Source organism: Solea solea, chromosome 19 (genome assembly GCF_958295425.1).
Source record: "Solea solea chromosome 19, fSolSol10.1, whole genome shotgun sequence".
In the NCBI taxonomy this organism is placed as follows: Eukaryota; Metazoa; Chordata; class Actinopteri; order Pleuronectiformes; family Soleidae; genus Solea; species Solea solea.
Window position 1 is genome coordinate 18,511,771 of NC_081152.1, and position 19,233 is coordinate 18,531,003.

General features: G+C 42.5%; 2 protein-coding genes across 5 annotated transcripts in view; both read right to left on the reverse strand.

Annotated features, from left to right (window-relative positions):
* The window catches only part of myo5b (myosin VB), a 29,058-nt gene extending 17,055 nt beyond the window's left edge, over positions 1–12,003 (reverse strand). The window contains exon 1 of one of the 3 annotated variants that reach the window (XM_058616849.1): positions 11,844–12,003. In XM_058616849.1, the coding sequence (XP_058472832.1) occupies positions 11,844–11,873 (30 nt within the window). In that variant the 5' untranslated portion in view covers positions 11,874–12,003. Of the gene's footprint in view, positions 1–8,758; positions 9,110–11,843 lie in introns of those variants that run through there. The other 2 variants (XM_058616847.1, XM_058616848.1) reach the window with 2 other exon arrangements.
* Positions 12,004–13,077: 1,074 nt separating this feature from the next.
* Positions 13,078–19,101, reverse strand: cfap53 (cilia and flagella associated protein 53). 2 transcript variants are annotated; one of them, XM_058616851.1, is made up of 8 exons: positions 18,493–19,101; positions 17,501–17,685; positions 17,034–17,207; positions 16,646–16,949; positions 15,769–15,987; positions 14,572–14,788; positions 14,386–14,488; positions 13,078–13,804 (listed from the first exon to the last, which is right to left on the reverse strand). In XM_058616851.1, the coding sequence occupies exons 1-8, from the start codon at positions 18,559–18,561 to the stop codon at positions 13,609–13,611; spliced, it is 1,467 nt and encodes a 488-aa protein (XP_058472834.1). In that variant the 5' UTR covers positions 18,562–19,101; the 3' UTR covers positions 13,078–13,608. The 2 variants fall into 2 exon arrangements, with proteins under 2 accessions (XP_058472834.1, XP_058472833.1); XM_058616850.1 differs by lacking the exon at positions 18,493–19,101 and adding an exon at positions 17,944–18,139.
* Positions 19,102–19,233: the final 132 nt, after the last annotated feature.

The window sequence follows — 19,233 nt, forward strand, 5'->3', positions numbered from 1 at the left end:
TTAATCAGGGGTTTAATCTGAGCTGCATAAAAATAGTCCTTAAAATTAGGTAGTGCCATCCCCCCTTGCTTCTTTGGAAGTTGTAAGGTTTTAAACCTAATCCTGGGTTTTTTACCCTGCCAAATAAATCTGGAAATAATCTTGTCCAGTTCAGAAAATTGTTTTGAGGAAATTTCTACAGGGAGTGCCTGGAATAAGAAGAGATATCGTGGAAGGATATTCATTCTTACAGAATCAATTCTGGGACAAATAAAAGAAACTGAGTTCCATCTATGCATGTCTTCTTTAATTTTTGTTAAGAGGGGGCCATCATTTATCTCTGCCAGTGTTCGAATTCTTTTCGGCAGGTTTATTCATAGATATTTTAATGAATTTTGATCCCATTTAATATGGAATTTGTCCCTAAATTGCTTTGTGGGTTGGTAGTTGATAGTCAAAATTTGTGTCTTTTGTATATTTAATTTATATCCTGAATAATTACCAAACGTTTCTAGAAAGACCATTAATTTGGGGAGTGAATTAGGAGGGTCACTTAAATAAACCAAGACGTCGTCGGCATATAGCGCCACCTTGTGGTTGTCTCCATTAATGCAGATGCCTTTAATACTCTGAGTCTGTCTTATCCACTGAGCTAGGGGCTCTATATAGAGTGCAAATAGCAGGGGCGAAATCGGGCATCCCTGTCTCGAACCATGTTCTAGTAAAATAGTATCTGAAAGGTAACCATTTATTTTTATCCGGGCCAATGGTTTGTTGTATAATGTAAGGATCCCTCTAATAAAAACGTTGTCCATGCCAAATCTTTCTAAAACTTTATAAAGGAAAGGCCAACTTACCAAGTCAAAGGCCTTCTCGGCGTCTAGACTAACTAAACAAGCTTCAATATTATTATTTTGGATATGATGTATTAAGTGTAATGATCGCCTGATGTTGTCGTGAGTCTGTCTTTGTGAGATAAATCCGGTCTGATCATTGTGTATTAGCTGAGGAAGAACCTTGTCCAGTCTTCTGGCGAGGATGGTTGTATAAAGCTTGTAGTCAACATTCAGCACCGAGATAGGCCTGTATGAACTACACTCCAATTTACTTTTTCCCTCCTTGAGAATGAAGGAAATCACTGCTTCATTCCAAGATGGGGGCATTTCATTATCTTTTAATGTCATATTACAAGCTTGGAGAAGGATTGGCACCAACTCAGTTTTAAATGCCTTATACCAATCCGAGGAGAAGCCATCTGGGCCAGGTGATTTGTTTGCTTTCAGGGTGGAGATGGCCCTATTCAGCTCTATCTCAGTTATAGGGGCTGTTAATATTCTATTTTGTTCTTCTGATAAAGCAGGTAATTTGAGAGATTTTAAGAAGTTATCAATTTGCTGGTCACCTTCTAATTGGGGTTGTGTATACAGGCATTTGTAGTATTTTCTGAATGTCCTTTGTATTTCTTCTTGTTTATATCGTATAGTTCCACAATCGATGTCCCTTATTTTGTATATAGTGTTGTCTGCTCGTTGCTTTTGCAGTTTTCTCGCCAAGATTTTTTGTGATTTTGTTCCTGACTCATAATAAGTTTGTCTTGTGAATATCATCTTTTTTTCAACTTCCTGTGTGTATATTTTATTTATTTCATCTCTAGTTGCTTTTAATCCAGTTAGTGTTTCTAGTTTTTGTTCTTTTTTATGTTGTGTCTCAAGGTCTTTCAGTTCTTTATTAAGGTCTATCAGTCTTAATTGTTTTTGTTTCTTTTCATAGGAACAGAATGATATTATTCTCCCTCTAACAACAGCTTTTAAAGTATCCCACACCGTAACTGAGTAAACCTCTCCGTTATCATTTTCTTCTAGAAACGTTTTTATTTCTTCTCTCATTTGGGTTTTGAATCTTGGATTATTTAGGATATTTGTGTTCAACCTCCACAAAGTTCAACCCGGATTATCGATAATGTCCACAGTGCAGGAGAGATCAAAACATCCAATATCGCAATCACGTATTCTATGACGATCTCTTTTTAGCACAAAAAAATAATCTATCCTTGAATAAACATCGTGTGGGTGTGAGTAAAAAGTATAGTCCCGGCCTGATGGATAGAAATCCCTCCATAAATCTAATATACTAAGTTCTGTCATTAATGCAATCATTTTCCTATGTAATCGCGTAATAACTGGGTTTTTGGATGAATCCTGTTTCGGATTGAGACGGATATTAAAGTCTCCACCACATATGATGACCCCTGTGCCCTCTATCATCAGATCAAATATGTTTCTATAAAAAGCAAAGTTACTTCCCAGGGGAGCATAAACATTACAGATTGTTATATTTACGTCATTTATTTTGCCTGAAACTACTATGTATCTCCCTTCCTTGTCAGATGTTTCCGAGATCTGTTCAAATGGTATTTGTTGTGAACTCAAAGTTGCTACGCCTCTCCTGTGACCTGATTTATAAGATGAGAAGTATACCCTTGAAAAACCCATTCGTTTAAGTTTTTCATGTTCCAGTGGGGTGAAAGTGTCTCTTGTAAGAGCACAATCTGCGCATTCTCCCTTCTCATTTTCGCCAGTATCTGCCTCCTCTTAGCTGGATTTAAAATCCCATTCACATTAAAAGAAATCATTTTAAGGGTTTGCCTATTCATCGTCTACTACTGTGGGCTACATTGATTATCACCCAGCCAAAAATCTCTCCTGGCATCCCTGCAAGTACATATACTGAACCTATCTTTCCCAAGAAACACGAACAGAAACAATACAACAGTCTGAAACATAACATCACCGGTGCAATTTGGAACAGTTGCTTCCGATGCTGAGGCTCGTTTCAAAGGAGCCTTGTGGGACCTTGTAAAGTCAAAGCCCTCATAAGGGAACATCCCACGACGTAGTGGTGGGGCCCTGAAATGCGGCTGCATTTCAGCCAAAGTCCAAGTGAGAAAAAAAAGAAATAAAAAAAAAATAAAAAAATCGAGTATGGCTCGCCAAACACGTCCCGTTCATCTGATTAAACAAAGAAAATAGAAGTGTGGACTATGATTAGACGCGAGCCCAGGCCAGATAGAGCAAAACTGTATGGTAGAGTTATGCATGCATAGCTAAACCAAAGCAAAGTGTATGATACACATTTCATAAAATCAGAGAGCACTTATCTGTAAAGTGTGAGGAAACAATCCATCAGTGACCAACAGTGTCCTAGCGGGGTTGTCTTCTAAACTCCTTAAGTCTGTCTTTTTTCTTTTGGTGTTTCGGATGTGCGCTGCCGCTCGCAGCAATAGACTCCTGGTTTCCGACCTGGCCTCCCCCCTACTCCCTGCCAGGTAGACAGGAGGAGAACCTCCTCTTGGTCCGGTGTGGCGGGGGTCTTCACCACAGTAACCGGAAGCCCTCGCGCCGACATATCCCTCGTAGCCTCCGCCGCATTCTGGAACAACCGGGTGCCGTCATCATAAAAAATCCGCATCTTTGCAGGGTAGGGCGTCTGAAACTTTATTTGTTTTTCCTTCAACACCTTTTTGGCCTCGATGTATTCATTGCGTTTCTTTAACACTTCAGGAGGAAAGTCATGGTCAACATAGAAACGAACGTTGTCGTAAAGCACCTTCTTTTTCTGCCACGCTCTCTTTATCACTTCTTCTTTAATCTGCCAGCTGCCAAACCTGACCACTATGGAGCGAGGTTTTGCCTGCGGGCCGGTGGGCTTCGGTGCCAAAGCCCGATGTGCCCGTTCAATCTTAAGGTCTCCGTCAAGTGGGAAGTCGAGTGAAGTTTTCAACATGTTATTCAGGAAACCAGCCATGTCAGTGCCCTCTGTGCCTTCGGGTACTCCGTAAATACGCAGGTTGACACGCCGGGCTCGAGCCTCCTGATCAATCAATCTCGCCTCCAAGCTAGCCTGACGCTGAGTCAGCCGCTTGATTAACGTTGTCGTTGCTAGAAGCACGGTCTCCGTTTCATCTATTCTCCCTTCTACTTCGTCCAGTCTGTCATTCGCTCTCTTCAATTCCTGCTTAATGTCAGAGAGTTGCTCCCTGTTATCTCTTCTGAACTCACGAATTTCGTTGAAGATACTTTTAAGGCTAGCATCAGGGATATCGTCTTCCCGTGGGTGTAAATCCGGAGAGCTGCTTCGGCTGATGCTCGAGTCTTGGTCGTCTTCTGTTGAATCCATGCTGAATATAGTTCTACTAGTAACCGCTTTCCTCATTCTTTTAAGAAATACCCACCAGGGTTAACAAAATCAAGTTTTTTTGGGGTTAATTGGTAAAACCTTCGGGGAGCTAAAAGTTTAGGCTGCCATCCTCTCGGAACCGGAACCGTCTAAACTTCCTTCTTTTAACAGGAAGGAGGAAGCAGCACATGACGACTCCCCACACCTGTGTGTCATTCATTACCACACACACACATCAAAGCAATGTACGACTGTATGTACACACGCACATTCATGATGTGATTACACTCAGCAGGTGACACTTAACTCAACTAATAATGTGTCAATGTGAATCACCATAACGGAAGAGCGCTTTAAGTCATTATTAAAATGTTTAGAGTTGATTGCTTGGAGCCTGTGTTATGACCTGACCTCTATCAATGCCTGTTTATCTGGGACACATTTGACACTGTCCAGTGGCGTCTCAGCGGGACACCCTGCAAATAATGAGGACGCAGCGGTGACGCCCCTCCCCCCGGTGGATGCTCCCATGCCTGCAGGAATGTGTTATCAGTGGGGGAGGGGAGGGGCCACCAAGCAACAATAAAAAGAGGCTAAAGAGCGTCTGATGCAGGATTAAGTTTCCTGCCTGCATGTTCATTTGAATTTGCCCAGTCGCAGCCTGCAGTTAATCTCAGTCTGTGAACTCATGAATCTGTCTCAGGTTACACACACACACACACACACAGGTGAAGTCGCAGAGACTCCGCCCACTGGTGTGTGAGCAAAATGATATCAGCCTCCAGTGAACTCTGGGTGTGTCCGACAGAAAGACACAACACCTGTCGAGGATTCTGACTTTCAAGAAAGATGGCAACCGTTCACACACACACACACACACACACTGACACCTGTCGCACACATGGTGTGATTTTTATATTAAAGCCCACGTGTCCTCATCGTCCTACTGAGCCACAGACTGATCTGAGGTCAGTTTCCTTTTATTTCACCACTGTTTCTCTGAGCAGCAACAACAGAATCAGTGACAAAAACAACAAAAGCAACAATGACGGCAACAGTGACAACAAAAACCAACAACAGCAACAAGAGGAGCATGGGGAACAATGACAACAAGAGCAACCACACAGCAGCAGCAGCAGCAACAACCACAAAGACAACAACGACACAGATGAGGGAAAAACAAAATCAATGACGGCAACAACAAAAACAGCTCAACACAAAACTGCATTATCAACAACCAGATTTCCACTGTAGTAGATTACAGCGCCCCCTGCCTCCAAATGAGATTAATAATAACTGTAACATTAATAAAAGAGCTGACAAAGCAGAGGAAACCATGACTCTCATACACACACCGACCACAAACAACCAGATGGCATCCCCCCCCCCCCCCCAACAATTATCCTATCTATCCCCACTCAGAATTTCAAATCTGGATTAATTAATCTCTCAGTGGACTAGGGGAGTCAGAGGGAGGGGCTCACACAAACACCCAAGTGTTTGTTTAATACTTAAAACAATAGTTTACAATGAGAGCAGAGGAAGTGACAACTCGTCCACTTCCTCTTTCAGCTTCAGGAGAAGTTATTTGAGATGTTTGTGGAGAGATGCTGTGATTTCATTTGTGATTTCATGTTTAAAAATTCAGTATTCGCTATGATTGATTTCAAATGTAGCAATAACATTGATGAGAATCATCAGGAGAGAATAAATGCCGAGTCAGATGATGTAAAACATAATTGCTACCTGTGTGTGGCAGGTTCCACTCCACCCTGTGGTTTATCTTTCCACTGGGCACTTATTATCTGAGAAGATAATACATGTCGACACGAGGACTATTAGTCCCTTTCTTGATGAAGAGATTAAATTTAATCCTCAACCAGTCATTACAGGTTTTTAGAAATATTTGCATATGTGAGGAAGTCGTCTTTCTCCTGGTGAGACAGAAATAATCTGAACGTGTCACTGCAAATGTTTCACAATAAAGCTTTAAAGTTTATAAGGGAGTGGGATCCATGTGTCCTTAGGTTTTTTTTTTAACTGAAACTGATACTACTTATCAATGCTGACACTTATCAATACTGCTATTGATCCTATAAAGGAAATATTGCGATATTTCACTGTATCGATTCTGCCATAAATATTGCAATAATATCTCACTGTGATTTAAATATTGTGATAATATCATATTGTGGCTTAAATATCGTGATAATATTGTATTGTGATAATATCATACTGTGATAATATTATATTGTGACTTAAATATCCAATTATTACAAATATGCTAATTTCGTATTGTAATAATATCTCATTGTGACTTAAATATTTTGATAATATTGTATTGTGATAATATACTGTGATACTATATTGTGACTGAAATATCCAATTGTTACAAATATGCTAATATCGTATTGTAATAATATATCATTGTGACTTAAATATTGTGATAATATTGTATTGTGACTTAAATATCGTGATAATTTCTCATTGTGACTTAAATATTGTGATAATATCGCATTGTGACTTAAACATTGTAATAATATCGTATTGTGACTTAAATATTGTGATAATATCGTATTGTGACAAATGTTGTAATAATATCGTATTGTGACTTAAACATCGTAATAATATCGTATTGTGACTTAAATATTGTGATAATATCGTATTGTGACTTAAACATCGTAATAATATCGTATTGTGACTTAAACATCGTAATAATATCGTATTGTGACTTAAATATTGTAATAATATCGTATTGTGACTTAAACATCGTAATAATATCGTATTGTGACTTAAACATCGTAATAATATCGTATTTCAGTGAGCAGTGAATCTAAGCTTTAGTCGAGGACGCTGCAGTTCCATTAGCAGCAGTGTACAGACTGTATTAGTTTTCTCAGTTCTACCTTTTGACACATCATACAAGTCGCTGCATGGTACCTACATTTATCAACGTCTGAGCACTTGTCTGCCATGATGACTACAGGGTTAAACACTGCAGCCAGCAGCTTTGTCATCATACGGGCACAACTGAAGATCAGAAAAGTTAGCATAAACATAACAAAGACGTTACTAGCAGCACAGTTTTGTGCTGACAATGAGGGAAAACCAGCTCCTTTGTGAACTGTACAAAGACAAAACTAAAGGTTCAAAAAGAATCTATTGTCCTGAATATATGAGATAAAAATCTGTTTCAAACTTAAAGGGATAGTTCAGATTTTTTTGCTTTGTCTTCCACCCCAGAGGAGGATTCTTTTTATAGATTTTCTTATAGAAAAAATCTTGTGTGGCTTCTTTGTCCAGTCTCTTTTACATGTATCCGATAATACCGTGTCAAAGAAAATTGACACGGTTCTGAAAATGAAGAGAGAGATAAGTCGTCTCTCACCTGTTCAGTGTATTATTCAGACAGATAAAGTTAACACGGAGCGATGAGTAATCATCTCTCTTCTTTAATTCTAGATTTTTAAAGACTGCACCTTTGAGAAAAAGACTTTCTGGAAACGTTTTTCAGGGATTTAAAAAGGTGTTGACCTGTCATGGACATGGTGACTCCTATCTGCCTGACTAACACTGCATCTGACTGTATATTAGAGTCATTTGAATGTAACTATGTCAACCGTTTATTGTTGTTTTGTTTTGTCTGGAGCTGTAACTGCTGTTTTTAAAAAAAACGCAGAGAATGAAAAGGTCTGAACACAGAAACTTTATGCATTAATAATTGTGTCTATGTACTTTACTTTACTAGAACTCACAGAGGAACTGTCTGGACCTGTGATTTCCCTGTGTTTTCATTGATCCTGAAACATAAAAACATTAAAAATCAACTTTAATTATCAGTTAGAGCTACATCAGCTTATGATCATTTCATTGATCTGTGAAGCTGCTGTTTTCTTTTTCCAGTGATGCACAAGACCACCCAACTGCTTCTCAAAAAACAAAACTGAACTCCATTATAAAATTCTGATCATTTATCACAAACCTGTCACCAGCTGTCACAAATGACAAACTGTCTCATGAGGTGACTGAACGTCAGTGATCTGTTCGGCCATCTGCTCCATTCGGCTCATACAAAATCCACCACATAGACTTCATTACGTCACACTTCCACCTGCTGTCTAACAGCCTGCAGCAGCATGGGACCTGCCGCCCAAAGTTCGTTGCAATTCAAATGAGGTTTGTTCAGTGTTGTGCTAAAATCGGGCTGCATGTCCCACAGTTCATCTACACCGAACCCCGTTCAATAATCAGTCAATTCATTACAAACGGTCTTTCCTGACAGATCATCCCATGAAGAGATCGAACAGCAGTCATGTATCCGTCCTGCTGCACTCTTCGGCTCACACATGATCTACATCATACTTTTCATTGCGTCACACTTCCACCTGATTCACCGTGCACCTGTTGTCTGGAACCTGGGGCTGCGCGGGACCTGCCGCGTAAAGGTTTTCAAATTTGACATAAGGTTTGGTGTATGTCGACATCTTTGTTTGAAAACTTGAGTTTGCTTAGTCAACTGTTCTGTGTTCACAGGTGAATCAGTCTGAACAGAAACTAGTCTCCCCCCACCACCTCACACACGCGCGCGCGCACACACACTCACCTTTGTGTACAGCTCGTCCACAGACATCTTCTAGCGCGTGCTCACTCGGTATCCAAACAAACTACGACACCGTTTTAGTTCCCATCAGAACCATCACTAGAACCGGAACAGCACCAGCATTATCCCGCAGTGTCTCTACTTCACCAGGTGTACACTTGTTGTCCGTTGTCCCTGGGACGCGATCGGCGGGTGGTGGTGGTGGTGGTAGGGGAGTGGGGGGTTTCGGTCACTGTGTTCGGTAAAGTTCGGCTGCGGGGACGGAGGGTGTCGGGGCGTTGTACTCGGGTGTTCCACAGGTGTTCCTTCTTCCTCCGGTTCCGCGCAGGTGAAACACCAGATGATCCAGAGATGACGTCACAGAGGTCGAGTACTTCCTGACACATAACGCGCGCGCTGATTGGCCGTTTCCCTGGAGCGCAGCCAGGTTTCTACGGTCGCAGCGCACACACACGGGTGTCAACATAAGGGGCGGGACCACACCAACGGCCGGGGTAAATATAACCTTAACAATAAGTTCAATTGACTTTATAATTACTTTTCTTGTACTTTCCATTGTTTGCTATTATCCATGCATTTAGGTTAACATAATACATTTCAGTTACAGAATATTTTGATCATATATGATGAGTTTTGCTGGTATATCTTATGTATTTGTTGTGTATGTTGGTGGTGACGGCAGGAAAGAGGGTTTAAATTTTATGGTCATTGTTTTAATGTAAAATACTTAAGTATTAAGTACAGTTTTTTTATCCCGCATGAAATCAGATTTTATCAAACCTTACTCGAAAGTGGTTTCAAAATAAGATTCAAATCAGATTTCTGCAGAGGAGGACGACGACTCACCCTGTACACGCTTAGCTGCACAAATCGGGTTTTAAATAGTCTGTTGTGTCACTGGTGAGACGACACGCAACGACAGTGTGAACATTTTTGACACGCCCCGTCACTGCACGGTGAAGCTCCAGCTGAGTTTGTTTTTCTGTCTCAAAGTTCTGCTCCGTGACTTGGCAGGACCAGTGAGATGATGCTCCTTTACTTTTCCTGCATTCGTGTTTGAGAGCCATGTGAAAAATGTGGACACACCCATGTCATCATTATTAAAGTAACCATAGTTTGGTTATGTCTGGAAACACAAACACCTGCAGTCTGAACTATTGGTACAGTTCAGTTGTAATCAAAAGACTGAATTTCAGAGTTCGTAGTTGTCCCCTTCAGGTAGGTCGGTTCTCAAATCCAACTTTCGATATCAATGAAACGCACCTACAGTGCGATACCGATATCAGTCACTTTCTATCCTTTCTGAGTGAGATGTATACATATATATATGTATATATATGTGTATCTATATATATATATACATATATACACACATTTATTTATATATATGTATATATATATATATATCTATATATACATACATATATATGTATGTATATATATACGTATCACTATACATTAAAGCGGACATAGACCGGAAGCTCCAATTAACGCTGCTTTTGTGTGTGTATCTGCGTCCTTACCTCGTTTATGAAACCCTGAAGTTTCAGAACAAACAGTTCAGCCACTGCTGAGAAAATAGGGTTTTATTGTTTTCCTGGGCTCTGCAAAGCAGAATGGTACTTCTGTTTGCTGATGATGTCATCAGTAAACCTCACTCCTCTCACCACCGTAGCTCCTCCTGGTGCGGGCACTCATCCGGGCACATCCGGTTGCGTACATTCAACCGCAGAAGAAGAGCTACTCTCGTTGTAGCTGCTGAGATGTAGAGCATCTATCGTGCCAGAGGGGGAGCTGCGTATCTGAGAGCTGACGTGCTAATTACGTCCCTTCCAGGTACCTGGCCAATCACAGGACAGTGGGAAAGCTCTCATTGGCTGGCCAATCACAACACAGTTCGCGTTCTGGGGTGTGATTTTGATCTGAAACAGCGTGGCTGACAAGAGCGCCAGTGAGGAGATATTTATATTGGCTCGTTTGCAGCGATTAGGAGGTTTTTGACCATGAAAACAAGTTAATATATGTAAGTAGACCTCCATAACTAACATATATGTGCAATACAAGCATTCGATGTCACCTTTAATAGACTTGATGCCCTCTGACATTTCTGTCACAACACTTGAACAGAAGTTGCAAACGTTGACAATATTCAGAGGTCAGAGGTTACAAATGCCTCACGAGACATTGTTCATGTGGACGCCGGCCGTCCTCCATCTCTGCTCTCTCCTACTGCGACAGAGACGCCATCAAACATTACATAAACAGCTGATGGTGGATGAGCATTAACCCACAGACAACAATACACTTCACTACAGACCAGTACAGTTCACCACAGACCACTACAGTTCACCACAGCCCACTACAGTTCACCACAGACCAGTACAGTCCAGTACAGACCATTACACTTCACTACTTACCATTACAGACTACTACGGTCCAGTGCAGACCAATACAGTTCACTACTGACCAATACAGTCCAGTACAGACCACTACATACCAATACAGTCCATTACAGACCACTACAGTTCAATACAGACCAATACAGTCCAGTGCAGACCACCACAGTTCACTACTGACCAAAATATTCATCTACAGCTACTCCTGACCAGTATCACTACACATACAGCCTGTTCTGCCACATGTCACTACAGTGCGTCTCAGTGAAGATGATTACAGTGTGTCACACGTCTTCAGCCTGTATTACCACAGTTCACTGCAGCCTGTCTAACTACTCTGAGAAACAAAAAAAGGAAATAGTTGACAAAGAGATCGTTTAATTAAGTCTATTCAAACTAAAGACAGGCGACTTGTCCTCGTATAACTTGGTAAAGGGTTTAGTTATGATGCACTTAATTCACTCAGGTATTACTAATTAAAGACATTAATTTGGGTTGTCAGCCTTTTTTTCCCCAGTGTATGCTTGACTACAGCCTGTCTCACTACAGCCTGTCTCACCACTGTCAGTCTCTTTATACTTGACTACAATGTCTCACCACAGTGCTGCTGTTAAAGGTGATAAATGTGACCTTTGCCTTGGTGTTTAGGTAATAAAGGTGACCTTTGTTCAGGTGATTAAGCCGAGCCTTACCTTGACATAAAGGTTGTAGTTATTCTTCATGGTGAGGTCATTACATCCATCAGCGTTGGCGAGGCCTTCAGTGCCGAGCGTCTGCGACGTCTTCAGTCGCCAGGAAAACTGTGGGAAGCAGCACAGCTCGGACCTGTCTGAGCACAACTATTATCCTTACATCAGCCAATCAGTCCACTCCCAAACCGCTCCTGCAGCAGGTATGAGCTGTCACCAGTTGCCACGCCCACAACACACAGCACAAATAGGTTTTTTAAATAGAAACATGAGGAAACAGTGTGAACAAATCTGTGGGCGGGGCTTCATCACTCAAAGAGAGGCCAGTCAGAGTTATGAAATAGTGGACAAAAAATATATGGTGACAACACTCCTGATCGTGTTTAGCTCCTCCCCCAGAACACTGCCACACCCCCTTCCAAAATCACCCTGATGACATCACAGCGTCCTGATGATGATGATGATGTGGGAGACTTTTCTTTTAAATTTAGACTTTTTTAATTTTCTCTGTGATGTAACGTGATGCAGGTGAACACATTAAGTGCGGAACATTAACACATGAAGAGTGGAACATTAACACATGAAGAGTGGACACGTTAACACACAAGGGGTGAACACAAAGTGTAGACACATTAACACACAAGGAGTGAATGCATGAACACGAGTGAACACATGAGGAGTAGACACATTAACACTTAAGGAGTGAGGAAATTACACGTTAACACACGAGGAGTGAACACATGAAGTGTGGAACATTAACACACAAGGAGTGAACACATGAAGTGTGGACACATTAACACACAAGGAGTGAACACATAAAGGGTGGACATATTAACACACAAGGAGTGAATGCATGAACACAAGTGAACACATGAGTAGACACATTAACACTTAAGGAGTGAGGAAATGACACGTTAACACACAAGGAGCGAACACATGAAGTGTGGAACATTAACACACAAGGAGTGAACACATGAAGTGTGGACACATTAACACACAAGGAGTGAACACATGAAGTGTGGATACATTAACACACAAGAAATGAATGCATGAAGTGTGGACACATGGATATAGGAACAGTGAACACAAGTACACAAATCAACAAATAGAGTGAACACATGAACAAATAAAGAGAACAATCTCGAATACAAGGAAAAAATGAACGTATGATGAGTGAACACATGATCGTAGGTGAACACATGACCTGATTTGAATAGGTGAATACATGAACGTGGGCTTGTGAAATATTTGTGTTTATTAATACACAGAAAAAAATTCCATGAACTCATGCCTGTGACCAGTGTTTGTGTTTGTTTGTGACTCACCTCAGCTTGTTGTGACACAACAGTGTGATCCCACGCTTACATCACCTCACCTCACACTTATTTATCCATCATTCATGCTCAACTTCAACATGAACGGATAAAAACAGCTGATACGCCGCTCTGTTTACGCATCATGTTCACCATGTCACACCAGGATCACTTCCTGTCTTGACCACCATGACAATATAGAATTATTTCAGTTTAAACTTCTAATAAAACCAAAGAACAATAATAATAATAGTAACATATATGATTTTAAAAGGCTCTTATGTGTTTATCAGTGTCACAGGTAACAGGAAATAAACTCTACACGGAACAGGAATTGTTAGCATTGATTCATCGCTGGTAGTCTGTGTAGGTGTGTCACCATCGACCAAAATCTGTTTCTGTTTGTCCAACGCTAAAAAACCACAACCCCAAAAGCTGGGTGGAGCTGACAGTATTCAGGGGGCGGAGCTGACTGTAGCAGGGGCGAGGCTGTTGAGCAGCTGCTGTATCTTCTGGTGCTCCAGCCGCTCCAGATGTTTCCTCTGCTCCTCCTCCCTCTCACTCTGAGCCCTGAGCTCAATCTGACGCTGCTGCTGCTGCTGAATCTGAGCTCTGAGACACGACTCGTACGCTTTACACTTGTCCACGCGGCTGTGAACACATGAACACATGAACACACGAGGAGTGAGCACATGGGGAGTGAATGTATGGACATACAAGGAGGGAACATGTGAGGAATGAACACATGAACATTAGAGGAGTGAGCACAGGGACACACGAATACAGGAGGAGTAAACACATGGACATGTGAACACATGAACATATAATGAGCATGAACATTTGAACATGAGAGGAATGAATGTACATGTGAGGAGTGAACACATTGGCACATGAGAGGTGATCGTATGAACACACGAGGCGTGAATGCATGATCACATGTGCAGTGAACACATGAACATAAAAGGAAGAAGCATTTGAACATGTGAGAAGTGAACACATGAGGAGCGAACACGTGAGGAGTGAACACATTGCCACTTGAGAAGTGAACACATGAACACACGAGGCGTGAATACATGAACACATGAGGTGTGAACACAAGAGTGAACGCGTGAATAAATGAAAGGAGAACAGAAAAAACATGACAAAAACACATGAAGGGTGAACACATGGTCATGGATGAACACATGAAAACCTTTCAAGTGAACAGGTGAATACATGAACATGGGACGTACCTCTTCCTCTCCTCTTCCTCTTTCACCTTCACCTCCTCCATGAGTCTTTTCAGCTCGTCTCTCTCTCTGAGCCACTCACTGTATTTCTGTGCTTCCCCATCCACTACACACACACACACACACACACACACACATTGTAAACATTGTCTGTTTCAGTCCTGATTTTGAGTCTTTTTTTCCTCTTACGTTTCCTCTGGACCTGCAGGTGTCGTCCCTCCATCACCTCGTCCAGCAGGTGGCGCCGCGCCTCCTCCTGCAGGCGGCCCCTCTCGTCACTCTTGGCCATGTTCTCGCTCAGAGCTTCGCCGATGAGTCGCGCCGTCTCCTCCTCGTCCACCTGCTGCTGCTGCAGCAGCTCGCCTAGGTACTGACGGTACTGACGCTGCTCCTCCTGCAGCACCACCTACAGACACAAGCACACAGCCCTCTGATGCCATCTACAGGCCAGCAACTGACACATCTCCTTTCACAGCGCTGCACATGCTCTAACGTGTCAGTTTTTTTTGGCCCAATCTCAAAACCTCCCGTCCACTCGCCCTTTTCACCAGAGCGTCGTCATATGTCAGGCCCGTCCCCAAACCTGTGAGTGGACGATCCAGACCTTTAAAAGTGCAGACTGGTCCAGGGAGGAAGTGCAACAGGAGAATGAAGGAAAACAACGTAGAAATAGATGTGTCTACTCCTCAAGTGTTCTGGATCAACGACTAACACACAAACAAACTCACAGAAAATGATGGCGTTTAAAGATATGAAATATATTTAATTTGCCTCATTCTCAGGGTATATATATATATATATATATATATATATATATATATATATTATATAAAAACAAATGAACAACATAATCATTCTGGTTGTAGTGCCACTGTAAGTCTACATGTCTAATAAGTTAGGAATGCTAATGCTACATCGTTTTCCCTGTTACTCTTCATTATCATTATTCCTACATTTCAACAAATATATCAGTTCTTCTTCCAGATCATTTTCACTGTAATTATCTATATATTTGTTTTATATATATCGCCCTGTTTTTTCCTTCACATTTCGTCCCGATGCCTTGTCTACATTTATTAATGCTGTCGTCTTCATGCTTCTTTTCTCCTATGACAGTTCAAGCACAGCATCTGTCCATCGCTATGGTAACCGTGGTTTCCTATTTCCAGTAGAGTGAAGGTGTAGAGGGGAGGGGTTCCAGTAGTTTGGCTTCTCTTCTATAGCCTCCCCCTTTGTCAGGGTTGCCCGCTACTTGATTTGGAGTGACACCCGGTGGAGAAGTGGCAGTGTGCAGGGAGTGGTTTTGGGATTGGGCCCCCCTGTTCTGTGGCGATGTGTCTAAGACTGAAGGTGCGTTCAGGTACGGCGCTTTGTTTGTGTATTTACCCGACAATCGGCGGCTTCCTGTTTGGCGTGCGTCTGCTGCTCCTGTGCCTGCTCCAGGATGCTGGCGTCATGCCGCCGCTGGTTCTCCTGCTCGCGCTGCAGACGTTTTGTTTTCAGGATGACGTTGTTGCCGAGCTCCTCGCGCTGGTTCCTCTGAGCCTGGCGCATCTGCATCTCCTCCTGCTGCTCCAGCCGGACGTTCTCCTCCCGCTGCTGCCGCTGGAGGGCGAGGAGCACAGAGGTGAGCAGACACACAAACACAAAGTTAAACAGCAGCAGAACAATTCACCTTTGTTACAAATTTGACTCTATCAATTCAGTGGTATTAAAACACCTCGTGAGGCGTTCAGGGGGATGACAGTGAAAGTGGTATTTAAACTTATTGTGATGAGTACAGGGTGATGACGGTAAAAGTGGTATTTAAAATTATCGTGATGTATTCAGGGTGATGATGGTAAAAGTGGTATTTAAACTTATTGTGATGCGTTCAGGGTGATGACGGTAAAAGTGGTATTTAAACTTATTGTGATGCGTTCAGGGTGATGCAGTAAAAGTGGTATTTAAAATTATCGTGATGTGTTCAGGGTGATGACGGTAAAAGTGGTATTTAAACTTATTGTGATGCGTTCAGTGTGATGCAGTAAAAGTGGTATTTAAACTTATTGTGATGCGTTCAGGGTAATGACGGTGTAAGGGGTATTCAAACGTCTTGTGAAGCGTTCAGAGTGGCGACAATAAAAGTGGTATTTAAACTTATTGTGATGCGTTCAGGGTGATGACGGTAAAAGTGGTATTTAAACTTATTGTGATGCGTTCAGGGTGATGATAATAAAAGTGGTATTTAAACGTCTCGTGATGCGTTCAGGGTGATGCAGACCATAAGGCGACCATCCTCTTCTCGCAGCTCTTTGACCCTCTGTCTCTGCTGCTCTGTCTCATTCATCTGCGAGCGGAGGGTGCTCAGCTGATCAGCGTAGCGCTGCTGCCTCATCTCGGCTTTCAGCTGCTCTTTCTCGGCTTTGGCCTGCGCGTCACCCTCCCACATCTCTTGGAAGAAGCGCTCCTCCTCCTCCTGCTGCTGCAGCTGCTCCTGCTGCCTCTCTATCTGAGCATCGCGCTCCACGTCAGCATCCTGCGCCCCGCGTCTGGTCAGGGCGACCCGCAGCTCGTCACAGTGCTCCCTGGAGGAAGAAGAAGAAGAAGGGGAAACATCAGAGTTGTAGTGCCGTGGGTAAACAGAACACGGACAGAGAGAAGACATTTACCTGAAGAGTCGATCCATCTGATCGGTGACGTGCTGCTGCCGCTCTTTCTCTCGACGCTCCTTCAGTGTTCGTGCTCGCTCTTTATTCCTCCTCTGTCTCTCCTCTGTCGTCTCCGCCTGCCCCTCCAACTCCTGCAGCAGCTGCTCTTCCTCTTGAAGGAGGAGCTCCCGCAGCCTGAGGAGAACCAGAGTCGTCTGTAACTGAGTACTGAGTACTGACAGGTACAGGTAAATGTACCTGGTAACACTGAGACAGACCTGAACTCAGATGAGTAAACATTTACGTTAATGTAATGTCCGAGAAAAACTCAGCGGTAACTCAGTGTCAGACGTGAACTTGAACAAGTAAATAACTGCGATCACCGCAGTAAAGCAGCGTCAGCCATGTACTGTGTGGGTAACGCTATGACGGACCTGAACTCAACAAAAAGGTTCCACTCAGATTAACTAAATTCTTTAAACACTGACCTGTTCCTTCTCTGCTCGACGCTGCTCTCATGCTCCATCACGGCGTCCTTGACGTGTTTGTTGATGGCGCCCCGCAAGTAGCCGCGATCTGTCCTCTTCAGCCATGAAATCATGTGGTCACACGCCCTCTCCTTCTTGATGACCTCCACAAGTTCCTCTCTTAAGGCGGCCGGCTTTGGTCTTTGCTGAGGCCGAGTACCACAACACACACACACACACGCACACAAAATCTCATCAGTTACACATCAGTTTCAAGCTTTTCCTGAACAGATACAGCTTCAAAATAAAGAAATGACGGGTTTTTGTCGCCTTAGAAGAAGCCTTTTTTGTGTACAAAGTTCACCATCTTGTGTTACATTGTTTCCATGGCAGCCCAAACCTGTTTCTGGTATTCAAAGGCTGCTGTCACATTAGGGAAGTTGACCTCAGTGATCAAAACTTACCAAACTAGGCAGCAGCAGACCGGCTGTCCCCATGCCCCCACGAGTATAAGCAAACCGGTGACCGACATTGTCCACAGTGTGCATCTTTGATATGGTTAACAACGAGATGTCCGTTGCTCTTTATGAACTGTTTGAAAAACAGTCTTCCTCGTCTCAAAATTTCTTTTTCTGTGTTTTTTAAAGGCTAAGCAAGAATTCCTGCATCTGCAAGTGACGTCACGATGTCACTTGAAAGCTTCAAAGGCATTTTGTTTTTGCATTAAGCCACCACGTCTTACTGCGGACAGAAACACATGTGTCCATTTTGAATGTTGATAGTTGTTTTTTTTTTACTGTATATGTAGTTGTGTGGGGTTCTGATACACAATTAATAAGTAATTTTAGTTATTTATAAGAACATGTTCATTAGTTTATCTCATTGTTAGACAGGTAAACTCTTAACATACTCACACCAAACTATTTACTGTTTACTTTACTCCTTGGTAACTTTAGTTGCAGTAGAAAATACTGTTGTTTATATTATTCTTGTAATGGAGTATTTCCACTCACCGTTGCCATGGAGTTTGGCGTTGCTATGCTGATTTCCCGGCACCTGGTTCTCCCGTGACTGAGCAGCATGATAACGTAGTAAAACTAAAATTAAAACAAAGTTTATATGCTGACGCACACACAGGATCCGGACGGGACAGAGTTTTCGTTCACATGGAAACGCCAAAACAGTGACAGTAGCGCCCCTGCAGGTGAAAGAGTCGCATCGCATGGTTTTTTTGCCGTATTGTTGTTTGTCTTCGGAAAACACGTCAAATACATCACGTTGGAAACCATCGTCAAAGCAACAGAAAACTGTACTGAGACCCCACACCAGCAGGGGTCGGTACTGCTGCTAACCTACCACTGAAACAGAAGAACAGTTAGCTTAGCTTCTTAGCTCGCCTACAACTACTCGCCCATAGACTTAAAAAAACAACAACAAACGAACTAATAAATTAGCTACATAGCGAGATAGATAGTCAGACCAGAAGCAGGGAGCCGGTCCGGGGCTCCGGTTTACTCCACATTTAGAGGGAGAGAGCGGTATGGTTGGCTAAAATAAAAGTCCGTCTTCTTAACATGTCGGCCACCTCTAAACACTACATTACCCATGAGTCTCTGATGCTACTGCGGCGAATCATACGTGACGTATAACTTAGTTAACACCAAACTTCGTAACTAATAGTTACTAAAAGTGTTCATTAGTGAGCCTGGCTCTGTAAAAAGGTTGTTCAAGTCGTTCTTAACTTTAGATTATAC

Coding starts and splice junctions, on each gene's coding strand:
- cfap53 (XM_058616850.1), bottom strand. CDS start 18,027: ATGCACACTGTGGACAATGTCGGTCACCGGTTTGCTTATACTCGTGGG. Junction 16,950..17,033: donor CAGATGGATCGACTCTTCAG/GTAAATGTCTTC, acceptor TTCTTCCTCCAG/GGAGCACTGTGACGAGCTGC. Junction 13,805..14,385: donor GAGGAAGAGGAGAGGAAGAG/GTACGTCCCATG, acceptor ATGTGTTCACAG/CCGCGTGGACAAGTGTAAAG.